The sequence below is a fragment of the Corythoichthys intestinalis genome, chromosome 3 (assembly GCF_030265065.1).
Source record: "Corythoichthys intestinalis isolate RoL2023-P3 chromosome 3, ASM3026506v1, whole genome shotgun sequence".
Classification (NCBI taxonomy): Eukaryota; Metazoa; Chordata; class Actinopteri; order Syngnathiformes; family Syngnathidae; genus Corythoichthys; species Corythoichthys intestinalis.
This window is the reverse complement of record NC_080397.1, coordinates 58,429,271-58,443,456: the sequence shown is the minus strand read 5'-3', so window position 1 is coordinate 58,443,456 and position 14,186 is coordinate 58,429,271. Positions and strand designations below refer to the sequence as shown.

At 39.3% G+C, this 14,186-nt stretch overlaps 2 protein-coding genes across 2 annotated transcripts in view; one reads left to right on the top strand and one right to left on the bottom strand.

Annotated features, from left to right (window-relative positions):
* sart3 (spliceosome associated factor 3, U4/U6 recycling protein) overlaps positions 1-2,092 on the bottom strand; it is a 40,961-nt gene extending 38,869 nt beyond the window's left edge. The window contains exon 1 of the mRNA XM_057831269.1: positions 1,842-2,092. Coding sequence (XP_057687252.1) covers positions 1,842-2,039 — 198 coding nt within the window. The 5' untranslated portion in view covers positions 2,040-2,092. The remainder of the gene's footprint in view (positions 1-1,841) is intronic.
* Positions 2,057-12,313, top strand: iscua (iron-sulfur cluster assembly enzyme a). Its single transcript, XM_057831273.1, has 5 exons — positions 2,057-2,290; positions 8,666-8,779; positions 8,850-8,960; positions 9,111-9,189; positions 12,010-12,313. Exons 1-5 carry the CDS (start codon positions 2,201-2,203, stop codon positions 12,096-12,098), a joined length of 483 nt encoding a protein of 160 aa, XP_057687256.1. The 5' UTR covers positions 2,057-2,200; the 3' UTR covers positions 12,099-12,313.
* The last annotated feature ends 1,873 nt before the right edge of the window (positions 12,314-14,186 follow it).

The following is a 14,186-nucleotide window of genomic DNA, read 5'->3' as shown; positions in this document are numbered from 1 at the left end:
TCAAACGGTAAGTACACAAAAGAACAATTGGCTAACTTACATAGCAAAAGTCCACTAGCTTAAACGCTATAAAATGCTAACTTTTTTTTTTTTTAATAATGATCTTGACAAATGGTTTATACACATATTCCCCACAAAAAAATTGCAAAACACACCTATAGACCCTACTCACCTACGTCACAAAATGACGTGTCGCTGTATCCGTATTTTTTAGACTTATTCTCATTGTTTTCAATTAGTCGTGCAAGTTATAGAGCAATTCATGGAAGCCCCAGTGTTATCTGACGCTGTAAACTCATTGGATGCATTGCATAAAAGGCGTTATGTGGAAAAGCTTCAGTTTGCCAGATCCATATTTGATGCCTAAATCGATGTTTTTCGACCCGCTGTCTTCGCCGTCTTTGCCTGACATCTGCTAGCTACCCTGATATTTACAACTATCTTGTCCACACAAAATCAGCCTATTCTCACGAAAGTTTGAAAAACTTTAAGAGCTTGGAGGCTTATAAATACTTCATTGCTGGTTGGGTGAAACAGGTCCTCGTCCACGAAAATTCGGCAGGAATCTATCTTGTGCTCGGGAAGGTGAGTTACGAAATTTTCAATTGAAAATCTTTTGTTCTTGCTAACATCCACTGTCAAGTCTAATGTATTTCATGTCATTTGTCAATGGAGCTAGGGCTTTTAATGTTTCTATGGTTTAGCGATAGCACTCTCACTACATACATATATAATATGTAATAAATACGAAGTGCGATAGCACTACTCCAGATTGTCCCTAGTTGAATTTATTTGGCTTTTGACCTCAATAGTGAAATTGTAAATTAATTGTATGACAACTGTCTTATTATCCCCTTATAATTATATATTTTCAGGTAGTTCATTCACTACGTCTGAGTGTATGTTGTCGGCGATTAGCCTAGCAATGATCTTAATTGTGGTTGTCAGCCCAAAACCCTCTAAATATATATTAAATGCATCTTACCAGATATAAAATGACTACTACATAATCGGTGGTAGTCGTTTGGAGCCCAGTTTTCTCGTCGAATTGCAGCAGTCAATCTCGCTCTCCTCTCCGGGTCTCTCGGAATACGGTAAAACTTCAAGTCTCTCCGTCTATCTTCTCTGTTTTTGCAACCGACCGCCACACACGACTTCACCATTTTGATTATTAATGTTAACGAGCAGAAAAACACGCCATAATAGGAGGAATTTACGAAGCGCTAATGCATTAACATGACGAGTATACGGACAACATGGCGCGGAGGCGTGGCTGTGACGTCACGTGAGTAGGGTCTATAGGCCAAATTATAAATCCATTAAAGAAACATGTTTGTCTTAACAGCGAGCAGCTGGATTCAGCGACGTCAAATGAGTTATGTCATTTTCAATGTTGCCATTAGAGGGCAGTGTATCCACCTAAATCAATATAACTAAATCCAAACACTTTCAAAACAAACCATTACAACACCACTTAAATTAAACGAATACTCGAAGCAGCTAAATTTCATTCGATTCTTTTTTCTAATCTAATTACTCGAGTTAATCGACTAATCGTCGCAGCACTAGACGGAAGCATTCTGATTTTAGATCACTCGTACTTTATTCCAGCTCATACTACAAAGCAAAACGTGGTGTACTACGAGCTAGCATCACGTCACAACAATAACGTCGAAAATGGAAGCGAGTGACAGAACTTCATCCAACACTTTCTTATTCTAGCCCAACGCGGACGCACACAGAGCAACGAACACTCGCTCTTGAACTTGTCTGCGACTGTTTAGCACTCATTCATTCGCCCGCTTTAGCTCCTCGGCTAACATCAGGAAATTTAAAGTTACCTGCTCTTCCAATCGTTGTATTTCGGCTTCATTTTCCTTCTCGTCTTCTGACGTGTCGTCTTCATCGTCGTCCGAATTGTCTACTCGCATGCCCTCGTCGCCGTCGCTCTCCGAGTCCATTTCCCGCTCGTCCATCTCCGCGTCGTCCTCTTCCATATCTTGCAAATGCGTAGGTTCTGCGTTGCTCGCCGCTGCCATGTTGGAAAGGCTGCCTGCCTGGTAACAAACCCAAGCTGTCGTAGCACACGCCAGCCGCTAGTGGGCGGTGCGACACATTTTCCCAAGTCCACAGTGTTTGTCAACAAATCTCCTGTACTCGCGTTCACTCGTGCATTTCCGGAACTGTTCGGTTTCTGAACATGGCGATGGCCTTACGAAAGTCTTCGTTGTTGTTGAACACAAGGTTGCTCCGTCCGGAGCTCAAAATTGTCTGCTCGTACCACAAGAAGGTAACGTAATGGATCTTTTTGACTACTCTAGTTGTTGCAACGAAGCTACAAAACGTTTGTCGAGTTTTTGCACACGTGCGTACTGTCTGTTTGACCCAGTATCCGTGTTTATGGAAAGCTATTTTAGCATTTCATCATCGATTTCCAGTGTAAGGTCACTGTCCCATAGGGCTATTTGTCCTGGCTAGTGAGACCATTCGAACGACTGTGTCATAATTAGCGCTGCCTTCCACTTACGAATGACGATTCTTCATTAATAGTGATCTTTTTGGTGTTACTAGCAGGTTCCAGCAGACCTGGTAGTAGGGTGACCATTTCTATAAGGTCAAAATGGAGGGCAAATAAAAAAAAAATAAAAAAAAACTTGATGTCTCTTTTCATCAACAATGAAGTTTTGCACGGTTTATAGTAGGGGTGTGACAAAATATCGAAATGGTGATATATCGTGATACTTTCTGCTGCTATCGAATATTTTAGTAATCGAGTAATCGACTGAAAATTCCATCCATTAATCGAGTAATCGGATAAAACATATATATTTTTAGGTGAAGAGCAATGGCGTACCACACGCAAGCTATTTTTAGACCGTGACGTCGCATCGTAAAGCGGAAGTAAAGCCGAAGTGGGACATTATAGACCCGCCCTCGCATAGACCCAACGTAATTAGTGCTACTTTTCTCTGGTAATCTTTCAAAAACGAACATGCCGATCACTCATTGCTTTTTTGGAACTTGTAGAAACGACTCGAGACATTACGACACATGAAGGATGTTTTTTTCATACGTTTCCGGAAACCAAAAACTCGGGAGGAAAAAATGTGAAGACCGAATCAACTTGCGCGGACTTTAACACCAGCTCGGCGAATCCATTCACGTTTCATATGCAGTAAACATTATGTTGGGTTGGCATGGTCTTTCAGAGGACAAAGAGGTAAGCCATTTTTATATTCTTAACTTATTTTTTTAGCGTAACATTGTGCCAAACTGCTTCTGTCTGACAATGAATGACCTGAAAAGAATTACAATGGTATCTGACTGCCACTGTTACCGTTTCTGTTATATATAAATAAAAAAACAACTTTAGTAAGGGGGAAGTGTAAATAAGTTATAGGATTAAGATGTGTTATCAATGAAAAAATTAAAAGTGTTCGTTGGCTGTCACTGAGTAGCATTTGCGATCGCTACACAAAGCTAACTAAATTACCCCCAAGAACGGTAAGAGACGTAGGACAACCATAGGATATATAAGAAAGACAGGGTTGATGGTAAAGGATAGCTTGTTGAAACAGGAGAATGTCATTGTCAGTCGCGTCGATAAAAAAAGCTAAAGCTATGCTTAGGTCGGCTTGTTTTTCTCGACTTTTTCAGCCTTCGACACTAAAGCCATCTCTTTAACTGAACATTTTTATGTTCTTCCACATCTTTGCCAGCCAATTTAGCACCAGGCACATCATTTTCGGAGAGAATTGTTAGGTTTAGCTCTGTAAACATCTCCTTCGTACACGATTTCCATTCATTTCCTTTTAGGGACAAACGGTGGCTTGTCCCTACTTAGCAACAGTAGCTAATGTCATGAATATTAATGAGCGGAAGTGACGTGTTGCTTGCGGTACGCCATTATAAATATGCACGAGAAAACAAGAATTTCATCAAATATTGAACCATTTTCAGTCAATCAATGTCTTTATTTTCGATGTACATCGTTGAAAACAGCCAACATTTGCATCTCAGATGTAACTAGAAAAAAAAGACTAATTCACCGCTTTCACTCAAAAAAACTTTTAGATCTTATATATATATAATTAGGGCTGTCAAAACTATCGCGTTAACGGGCGGTAATTAATTTTTTAAATTAATCACGTTAAAATATTTGACGCAATTAACACACATGCCCCGCTCAAATAGATTAAAATGACAGCACAGGGTCAGGTGCACTTGTTACTTGTGTTTTTTGGGAGTTTTGTCACCCTCTGCTGGCGCTTGGGTGCAACTGATTTTATGACCATGAAAATTGTGTAATTATTGACATCAACAATGGCGACCTACTAGTTTATTTTTTGATTGAAAATTTTACACATTTTCTTAAAACGGAAACATTAAGAGGGGTTTTAATTTAAAATTTCTATAACTTGTACTAACATTTATCTTTTAAGAACTACAAATCTATCCATGGATCGCTTTAACAGAATGTTAATGTTAATGCCATCTTTATGATTTATTGTTATATTAAACAAATACAGTACTTATGTACAGTATGTTGAATGTATATAATTGAAATTGAGCATTATCTGACAGAATTGCAGGGGTGCCAATACTTTTGGCCAGCAATGTATTAAAGTGCGTATGACAGGAGAAAAAAAGTCTTAAATAGGATTATTATGTGAATTAGAATCATATTTTGAGATAATTCGACTATATACAACAATTTAGCAAAGCGCAGATGACGAAAAATTAGTCTTTTAATCTGCCGGTTAGCCACGCCTACCATTATAGGGCTCTAGCGTCCCCAACAGGTGGATGACGTCAGCAGAGTCACGATTTCATCTGATTTAGTATGCAGCCCATTGAGGGGGAATTGTTCACAATGAGGAAATCGCGACGAAGAGAGCCGCAAAATGTCGTTGTTTCAGTCTCTCTACTCCAATATTTTTACAGGATATTCTTTTTATCCAAGTATTTTTCCCCAATAGCTAAATAAATGGCATGGTCATGACAAAGAACAGTCTTGTGCTAAATGGAATATGAAATACTAAAAATGCATTTATTCAGGACGACATGGCAAAATTACTCCATAATGGTCAAAACTGTCGACTTCACCTTTACTGTCGCACCTCCCAAACGATATTTTATGACACCTAAATCGGGCTTATGTCATTTCCCTTTCCCGGCTTAGGAGAATGTAAACAAACCAAGAGACATGACAGCTAGCCGACATGCTAACCCGAACCGAGTGATGTTTCAAAGTCTTCGAAGCGGAAAATCGCACATAACTAGCCCGGATTATTTCACATGATGACTGGGTTGTCGATTGTCTTCGCCGATCATCAACCCGCCCGGCGGAGAGCAATTTACAGCTCGTTCTCCTCCTACTAAGGACATGGGAGCTCGCCGGGGAAGCAGCTGCACAATGACCGCTGAACAAACCAGCCGACGTCGGAGGAGCGTGTCGCTGCCAAACGGTCAACACGAATATGGCAAAATAATGCTTTACTACACGGCGAAGTCATAAACAGCGAGACTCAGTGGAGGAGGGCGGGTGCAGTTGTTGTGCAGCTAACTTATGCAACTAATGAGTATGAGGAGAGCTTTTTACATGACCATCCATGATCAAACGTAAGTAGTCCTTTATTTAAAGAAAGTTTGTAGTGCTTACTTTGTAATCGCTGTATTCGCGGCTATTTTTATCAAAAAGTTGCAATTTCTGATCGGTTGGAAAATTTGACAAAACACCGGGCACATGAAGAGGGGAATAAGCCCTCCCGGCTCTCCCGGCGGGGGGATGTGTGACAAGCCGTCAGCCGAGGGGACAAGGAGCACGTCAGCCATAAAATGCAAGCCACCTACATATTAAAATGATCCAGTATTTGACATAATACAAAAAACGATGTTTACTCACTTCCTCGTAAGTCCCATGGTCCCACAGTAGTAGGGCTTGGCCAATATCCACGGTGAATGGGAACCTTTTGAAACCCCAAAAAGGCGCACACGCTTCTCCCTCCTACAGCAAGATTTTTCTGCAGCCGTTTGGCTGGCGTGATGCGAAAAATAAACGTATTAATCCGCAAAATCAACTGAATCGTTAGTCCTTCTCATACAACAGTACGGCTGTATAGGTAAGAGGACTCCTTCCTCCGCACACGTCACAGCGCCCTCTTTCTCAACTCGAGACTGTTGCCGGAAGTCACTCATTTTCATGGCGCGGGATTAAAAAAACTAAATAAATATAGCGATCGCTTCCACACACATCCAAGCGGTCCATTTCATTCAGGAGCATAAAATACCGCGTGTATTATGAAATAAACATGCTTTTTTGTGTCACATGCACTTTAAAGTGCCTGTGAGACTGATTTGATATGGACCGATGATATGGACCACTTGGATGTGTGTGGAAGCGATCGCTATATTTATTTAGTTTTTTTAATCCCGCGCCATGAAAATGAGTGACTTCCGTCAGCAGTCTCGAGTTGAGAAACAAGGCGTCCTCTTCACTAAACAGCCATACTGTTGTGTATGAGGACTAAGGATTCAGCTGATTTTGCGGATTAATACGTTTATTTTTCGCATCACGCCAGCCAAACGGCTGCAGAAAAATCTTGCTTTATGAGGGAGAGGCGTGTGCACTAGTGCTGCAACGATTAATCGATTAACTCGAGTATTCGATTAGAAAAAAAAGATTCGAATTGAATTTTGGTGCTTCGAGTATTCGTTTAATTAAAGTGGCGTTGTAATGGTTTGTTTTGAAAGTGTTTGCATTTAACTTTATTGATTTGGGTGGATACACTACCCTCTAGTCTGCCTCATTTCACATGGCTGAATCCAGCTGCTCCCTGTTAAGACCAACCTAAGCTAAGTTTCTGTTTGCGCTAAAGTTTTTTTTTTTTTTTTTTTTAAACATTCGTATTTTAGTTAATAGGTATATTTAGCCATTTTTTGTGGGAATAGGTGTCTGAACCATTTGTTAAGCGCACTGTAAAAAAAAAAAAAAAAAGAAAGGTAACATTTTATAGCATTTAAGCTAGCGGACTTTTGCTATGTAAGTTAGCCAATTGTTCATTTGTTGTACCTTATTTATTTAATTTCTTATACTGTTTGAGGTTCAGCTCAGGTATTTTAATTTTTTATCATCCTTATCCGATTACTCGATTATTCGAACTAAATAGTTCATCGATTAATCGACTACTAAAATAATCGATAGCTGCAGCCCTAGTGTGCACCTTTTTGGAGTTTCAAAAGGTTCCCATTCACGGTGGATATTGGCCAAGCCTTACTACTGTGGGACCATTGGACTTACGAGGAAGTGAGTAAACATCTTGTTTTGTATTATGTAAAATATTAATACAGCAATTACAAAGTAAACACTACAAACTTTCTTTAAATAAAGGACCACTTACGTTTGATCATTGATAGGCATGTAAAAAGCTCTCATGCACATTAGCTGCACGTTAGCTGCACAACAACTGCAGCCGCCCTCCTCCGGGGAACGAACTGTAAATTGCTCTCCGCCGGGCGGTTTGCCGATCCACAAAGACAATCGTCAACCCAGTCGTCATGTGAAATAATCCGGGCTAGTTATGTGATTTTCCGCTTCGAAGACTTTGAAACATCACTCGGTTCGGGTTAGCATGTCGGCTAGCTGTCACGCCTCTTGGTTTGTTTACATTCTCCGAAGCCGGGAAAGGGAAATGACATATGTCCGATTTAGGTGGCATAAAATATCGTTCGGGAGGTGCGGCAGTAAAGGTGAAGTCGACAGTTTCGACCATTATGGAGTAATTTTGCCATGTCGTCCTGAATAAGCGCATTTTTATTATTTCATATTCCATTTAGCACAAGACTGTTATTTGTCATGACCATGCCATTTATTTAGCAATTGGGGAAAATACTTGGATAAAAAGAATATCCTGTAAAAATATTGAAGTAAAGCGACAGAAGCAATGACATTTTGCAGCTCTCTTCGTCGCGTTTTCCTCGTTGTGAATAGTTCTCCCTCGACGGGCTGACTGGTCCTTCTCAAGCCATTTATTTAGCTATTGGGGAAAAATACTTGGATAAAAAGAATATCCTGTAAAAATATTGGAGTAGAGAGACTGAAACAATGACATTTTGCGGCTCTCTTCGTTGCGTTTTCCTCGTTCTGAATAATTCCCCCTCAATGGGCTGAATAGTAAAACCGATGAGCCCATTCTCCCGCTGACGTCATCCACCTGTTGGGGACGCTAGAGCCCTATAATGGTAGGTGTGGCTAACTGGCAGATCAAAAGACTAATTTCTCATCCTCTGCGCTTTGCTAAATTGTTGTATATAGTCGAATCGTCTCAAAATATGATTGTAATTCACATAATAATGCTCTTTAAGACTTTTTTCTCATGTTGTATGCTCTTTAAGACTCAATTGTCAATGACTAAGCCAAAAGTTGCACTTTTTGGACAAAATCAGTTAAGTGACTCATTGCCTGTCGCTGACAGCGATAGACATCCAATTCATTTAAACTGGGAGGACTGGCTGTGAATGTTTATCACAGAATGATTGCTGACAGCCTCACCCTGTCAAAATGGATTGGACGTCCAGCACCGTCTATAGCTTGCAGTTAGGTAAGACTTTCTGTTTTAGTGTGTAAACTGAAGATAAAAAGCGCGTATTGTGTTTTCTTTCTAAGGTTGTGGACCACTACGAAAACCCAAGAAATGTGGGCTCACTGGATAAAAATGCAAAGAATGTGGGGACTGGTCTAGTGGGTGCACCAGCTTGTGGCGACGTTATGAAACTCCAGGTCAGTGCTGCAGTCAAAAGCCCACTCTTTCTTGTTAACCAGATGAAGCACTTCATTGTCGTATTCCTAGGTTGAAGTAGATGAAAACGGGAAGATCGTGGATGCCAAATTTAAGACATTTGGCTGCGGATCAGCCATTGCTTCTAGCTCTCTGGCGACTGAATGGGTGAAAGGGAAGTCGGTGAGTTTACAAAGAATCAAACAATTCTATTAAAAAAAAAAAAAAAAAAAAAGAAAGATTATTGATCCATTTAAAGAGCTCAAATGGATTGGCTGTCCATCACTGTCAGTGGCAGCAAAACAGTTGTCTTCATCTTTTTTTTCCCCACAGATCGATGAAGCGTTGAGGATCAAGAACACTGACATTGCAAAAGAACTCTGCCTTCCGCCGGTCAAACTTCATTGTTCCAGTAAGTCAAAACATTGCTATTTTTTTGGGGGGGGGGGGGGGGGTTTGCGATATATTGCAATATTAAAACAAGAAGAATTTTTACCAGATAACTCATGTTGTTTGAGATAGGCCTGAACAATATTGAATATATATTGCCTAGGCTCTATACTCACTTTTTGCATTGGTTGCACTGGTGTGCCTAACTTTTGTCTTAAGGTGCACCAGCTCAAAACGTAGGCACGCCATATTTTTAATCACGCTCCATAACATTCATATAATTCATTGATCTTCTGAACCGCTTATCCTCACAGGGGTGCTGGAAATGACTATTTTTCTCCTAATTAGTCAGCAAACCTTTAGCAGTTCAAAACAGTAAATAAATACTCAAGTCCCCATTCTGTATCAGCAGCTTTAAACTACATTCAAATAATTTAATGTTGTGAATCAACCGTTAAAGTTGTTAAAGTTGCTCCCGTTAATCCATAATTTCCCTTCTGTCTACTTTCGACATGGGAAAGTTTTTCAAAATGTTTTAAAGATAGATTCAAGTCAAGATTTTGCCGATTTAGGAGTATTTTAGATTAAAAGTTAATTACGTTTGCTTGGAAGGTTCACTACAACAGAGCCTTTTTAAGAAGTCTACTGCTTTAAAATGGCAGCTGTTTACCAACGCCGCTGAGTCTGTCATTTCGCATATAGTTGCAAATGCATGTGATATCTATTATCTACCGTAGAATTATGTGGACGTAGCTTGTAGCAGCTGTCAGGGGCAGTCAGGTATTAGTGTTTTTTTCTTTTTAATCTAGCGGCGTGACTTGAGCCAAACCCGTGACTTGAGCATTGTCGTTACCCGGGTCATGATCCATGACCCGGGTAATGACAAGCATGATGTTTACTTTTGGTCCGTTCCTCATTGCGTCACGAAGACTGCGATGACTGTGTTTTAGTTCTTTTTTACTTGACATATATCAATAATCAGAATGTGGATGTTTGTGAATCGTTCTCGAATCTTCCACGGCCGAATCGCGAATAATCTAAGAATCGGAAATTTCGCACACCTCTAATATACCGTATTGGCCCGAATATAAGACTGTGTTTTTTTGCATTGAAATAAGACTGAAAAAGAAGGGGTCGTCTTATATTCGCGGTCTAGACGTTATACCCATTCATGACGCTAAATGGCGCCAGATATCATTGAAGCGATGATCTGTTATGACAGATCTCAGCTACTCTCAAGTTTAACCAGTTTAAATTATTTTATTGCAGTGTTTTTCCTTATTCAGATTTGTTTCAAGACTACAGTTACAGTTAGACTTCACTTTGATGGTTTATGCAGTTATTGCAATTTTGTTCTTTTATCACAATTGATTGGTTTATTTACATTTCAAAAACCAGAGGCCATTCATTTACGAATGTGATTGCACTTTAGTTTACATATTTAGATGTTCAGATATTAAGATTTGAATGAGGCAAAATAACATGCTTTTTCCTCAAATATATTGTTATAATTTGTTTCGGATGTAGTATAATTATTTTCTGTATAAAAATTAATTCGGTGTTCAAAAAGTCTTTTTTCAAACTTGGGTCTTGAAATAGAGGGGGTCGTCTTATAATCAGGGCCGTCTTATATTCGGGCCAATACGGTATATATGGTGGAAAACACTCAGGTGACTTGAAGTTACACTCTGAGACCCCCAATTTGGCCAAATTTCAAAATTGTCCTATATGCATGTGTGATACATCTTTGGAAAGCTTAAAATCTCAATTTTCTAGGGGGAAGAAAAATTTTGAACAGGATGGCATTTAAAAAAAAAAAAAAAAATTTTAAACAGCAAAACCCTAACTGCAGTTGAGAGCACACGAGAGCATAATTAAAGACGCCACCATTTTAACGAGATATTATCGCGTACTTAATCTTTTCAGTCCAAAAACCCCATGTAGCATGTATGACCGAGTGTCAAGAAACAGCTGTGAATGGCCAGAGCTGGATTTTGGGGTGATTTTATGGGTGAAACATGGTAATATAACAAAGGTCGCATTGCAGAAATCGCAGACATCAAGCATTGGTCGAGATTTTCATTTTCTTATATTTACCCTTTTAAACGTTTTTTTTTTTTTTTTTTTTTCTTTGTTTGGATTGATTATTTATCTTATAAAATATTGGGGAAAATGCGACAGTAACAAAAAAAAAATACAATTCAGCGATGGTTATGAGGTAGATATCCGTGACTTTTCTACAGACGCTAATTTTTTCATTGTGACGTAATTTGTTTAGAAGGTTAAAATATGCGAGTGAATAATTTTTTTAAATCTTTATTTATATATATATCTATATATATATATATATAAACTAAATATTAGATATCAATTAATGATTCTAAGCTAAAAATGACAGACATTTTGAATAATAAATACGAATACTTACCTTCTTTTTATGGCTAGGTCGAAATAAAAGCGGTTGCGCGACGTCTGTAAACGGGGGTTTCCAGAGTAAAACTGACAAATTAAAAATAGTTTGGGGACTTCATGCCACACAACAGTTCTTTTGGCTTAAAATACATCAGTTTATTTTAAAGAGGAGTGGAAGAGCAGAAACTGCTTTTTGAGTCTTGTCTGTGTTTTCCGCCATATATACATTTGTCTCCATCCCTGTACCGTTGTATAACGCGCATCCATGATTTTACAAGTGGGATTTTCGGGGGAAAAAAGTGTGCGTTACATTTGGGAAATTACTGTACTTACTGTCATGACCAGAAAGAAAGATGTAATACCAAGTGCATTCAATTATTTTAAATTTTTCCTTTGTTTGAAATCTGCCATCTACTCTCTTATGTTTCAGTGCTAGCAGAAGATGCCATTAAAGCAGCCTTGTCGGACTACAGAATAAAACAGACAAAGGAGAAGCAGAGTGTCAAAGCCAGCAGTTAATTGTGTCCATAATGGGTCGGTGCACCTCAGGGATGTATCATGTATGTTGTCAGAGGACTGTCTATAAACTGTCGTTACCTTTCTTCCTTAGAGATTAGTCCTTCCTTACTTTTTTGGGGGGGGCAAAAAATATAACAAGCTTTAACATATAACAAATAACATTTTTTGCATTAGTGATGCTACAGTAGTACTAGTAGTGCCGTATTTACCACCAATTACTATATGGACAAAAGCAATATATCTGAGAATTTAATTCATTTTTGATCTGTGTAATGGAGGTTTGCAACTGGAAATTAAAGGTCAATATAACAAAAATTCAAATGTGGTCCTTTTATGCAACCAAAAAGCTTACGTGGGTTTTGCCAGATCATCTTTCCATGTCGGAGCCTTGCTGTGGAACACGTTTTTCAATTTCCACCACAGGTGTTCAATATTAAGATCTGGGCTATTTGCAGGCCATGACATTGACTGGATGAGTCTTTCTCCAAGGAATGCTTTAACAGTTTTAGCTCTGTGGCATGATGCATTGTCATCTTGGAAAATGACAAACATATTTTCAATTCTCACTGGAACGGCACCAAACAAAAGTTCCAGCATCATCACCTTGTCCAATGCAGATCCTTGACTCTTGACAAGGTTCCGTATTATATATATCCAGATTCCATACTTTTTGCTAGGGGTTGTATAAGTCTTTTCTGTCCGTGGTTCCCTTTAAGGCAAAACACTCCCGATTTTTGTCCACCTGCGTCGCCGAAATCGACCAAAACTGAAAAGTTACTTACAGTCCCTGACAAAAGTCTTGTCGCTTATCCATTTTGTTGAAACAATTGCTAATAACCTGACTTTGAACTATTCAATTGGTTTCAGAAATGGCTCATATGAAAGCTAAGACCCTCCCAAATGATGTTGAATGTACAAAAATATACTTGTTTCACTGAACTATTCAATTGGTTTCAGAAATGGCTCATATGAAAGCTAAGACCCTCCCAAATGATGTTGAATGTACAAAAATATACTTGTTTCACTGAAAAAAGATTTCTCATTTAATGAAGACATAATGGTCAAATTTTGGCAAGACAAAGGTTTTGTTGTCTACAGAAAGTAGTGTGAAAATTGAACAAAAAATGTACTTCAAATACAAAAATATGTTACATAACATAAGCGAATGCAGTAGTGGTGCTGTGAGATCCAAATTTAATATTTTGTATGACTTCCATGGGCTTGAAGGACTGCATCCATGCGGTTCGGCAAGGATTCATACAATTTATCGATGAAGTCTCCAGGAACATCAAAGAAAGCAGTCTTGCATGCCTCTCAGAGTTCATCAACATTCTTGGGTTTCGTCTTGCATGCTTCCTCTTTCATCCTACCCCAGACGTACTCAATGATGTTCATGTCTGGTGACTGGGCTGGCCAGTCCTGGAGGATCTTGATTGAAGTATGCGATGGAGCACCATCCTGCTGCAGAATTTGTCCCTTTTTATGGTTAGGAATGTAAGAGGCAGCTAAGATTTGTTGATATTTCAGACTATTTATGTTGCCTTCCACCCTGCAGATCTCTCGCACACCCCCATGCTGGATGTAACCCCAGACCATGATTTTGGTAATGATGTAACCACCAAACGTAACTGTTTTCTGAGTGAATCTCTGATCCATGCTGGCTCCAGTAGGTCTGCAATATTTGCGACGACTGTGGTGTAATTCAATGGAAGATTCATCTGAAAAATCCACCTTTTGCCACAAAACAGTGAAGTTTGGTGGTGGCAAAATCATGGTCTGGGGTTACATCCAGTATGAGGGTGTGCGAGAGATTTGCAGGGTGGAAGGCAACATAAATAGTCTGAAATATCAACAAATTATAGCTGCCTCTTACATTCCTAACCATAAAAAGCGACAAATTCTGCAGCAGGATGGTGCTCCATCGCATACTTCAATCTCTACCTCAAAGTTCCTCAAGGCACAGAAGATCAAGATCCTCCAGGACTGGCCAGCCCAGTCACCAGACACGAACAGGATGAAAGAGGAAGCATGGAAGACGAAACCCAAGAATGTTGATGAACTCTGGGAGGCATACAAGACTGCTTTCTT

Coding starts and splice junctions, on each gene's coding strand:
- iscua (XM_057831273.1), top strand. CDS start 2,201: ATGGCGATGGCCTTACGAAAGTCTTCGTTGTTGTTGAACACAAGGTTG. Junction 8,961..9,110: donor AATGGGTGAAAGGGAAGTCG/GTGAGTTTACAA, acceptor TTTTCCCCACAG/ATCGATGAAGCGTTGAGGAT. Junction 9,190..12,009: donor GGTCAAACTTCATTGTTCCA/GTAAGTCAAAAC, acceptor CTTATGTTTCAG/TGCTAGCAGAAGATGCCATT.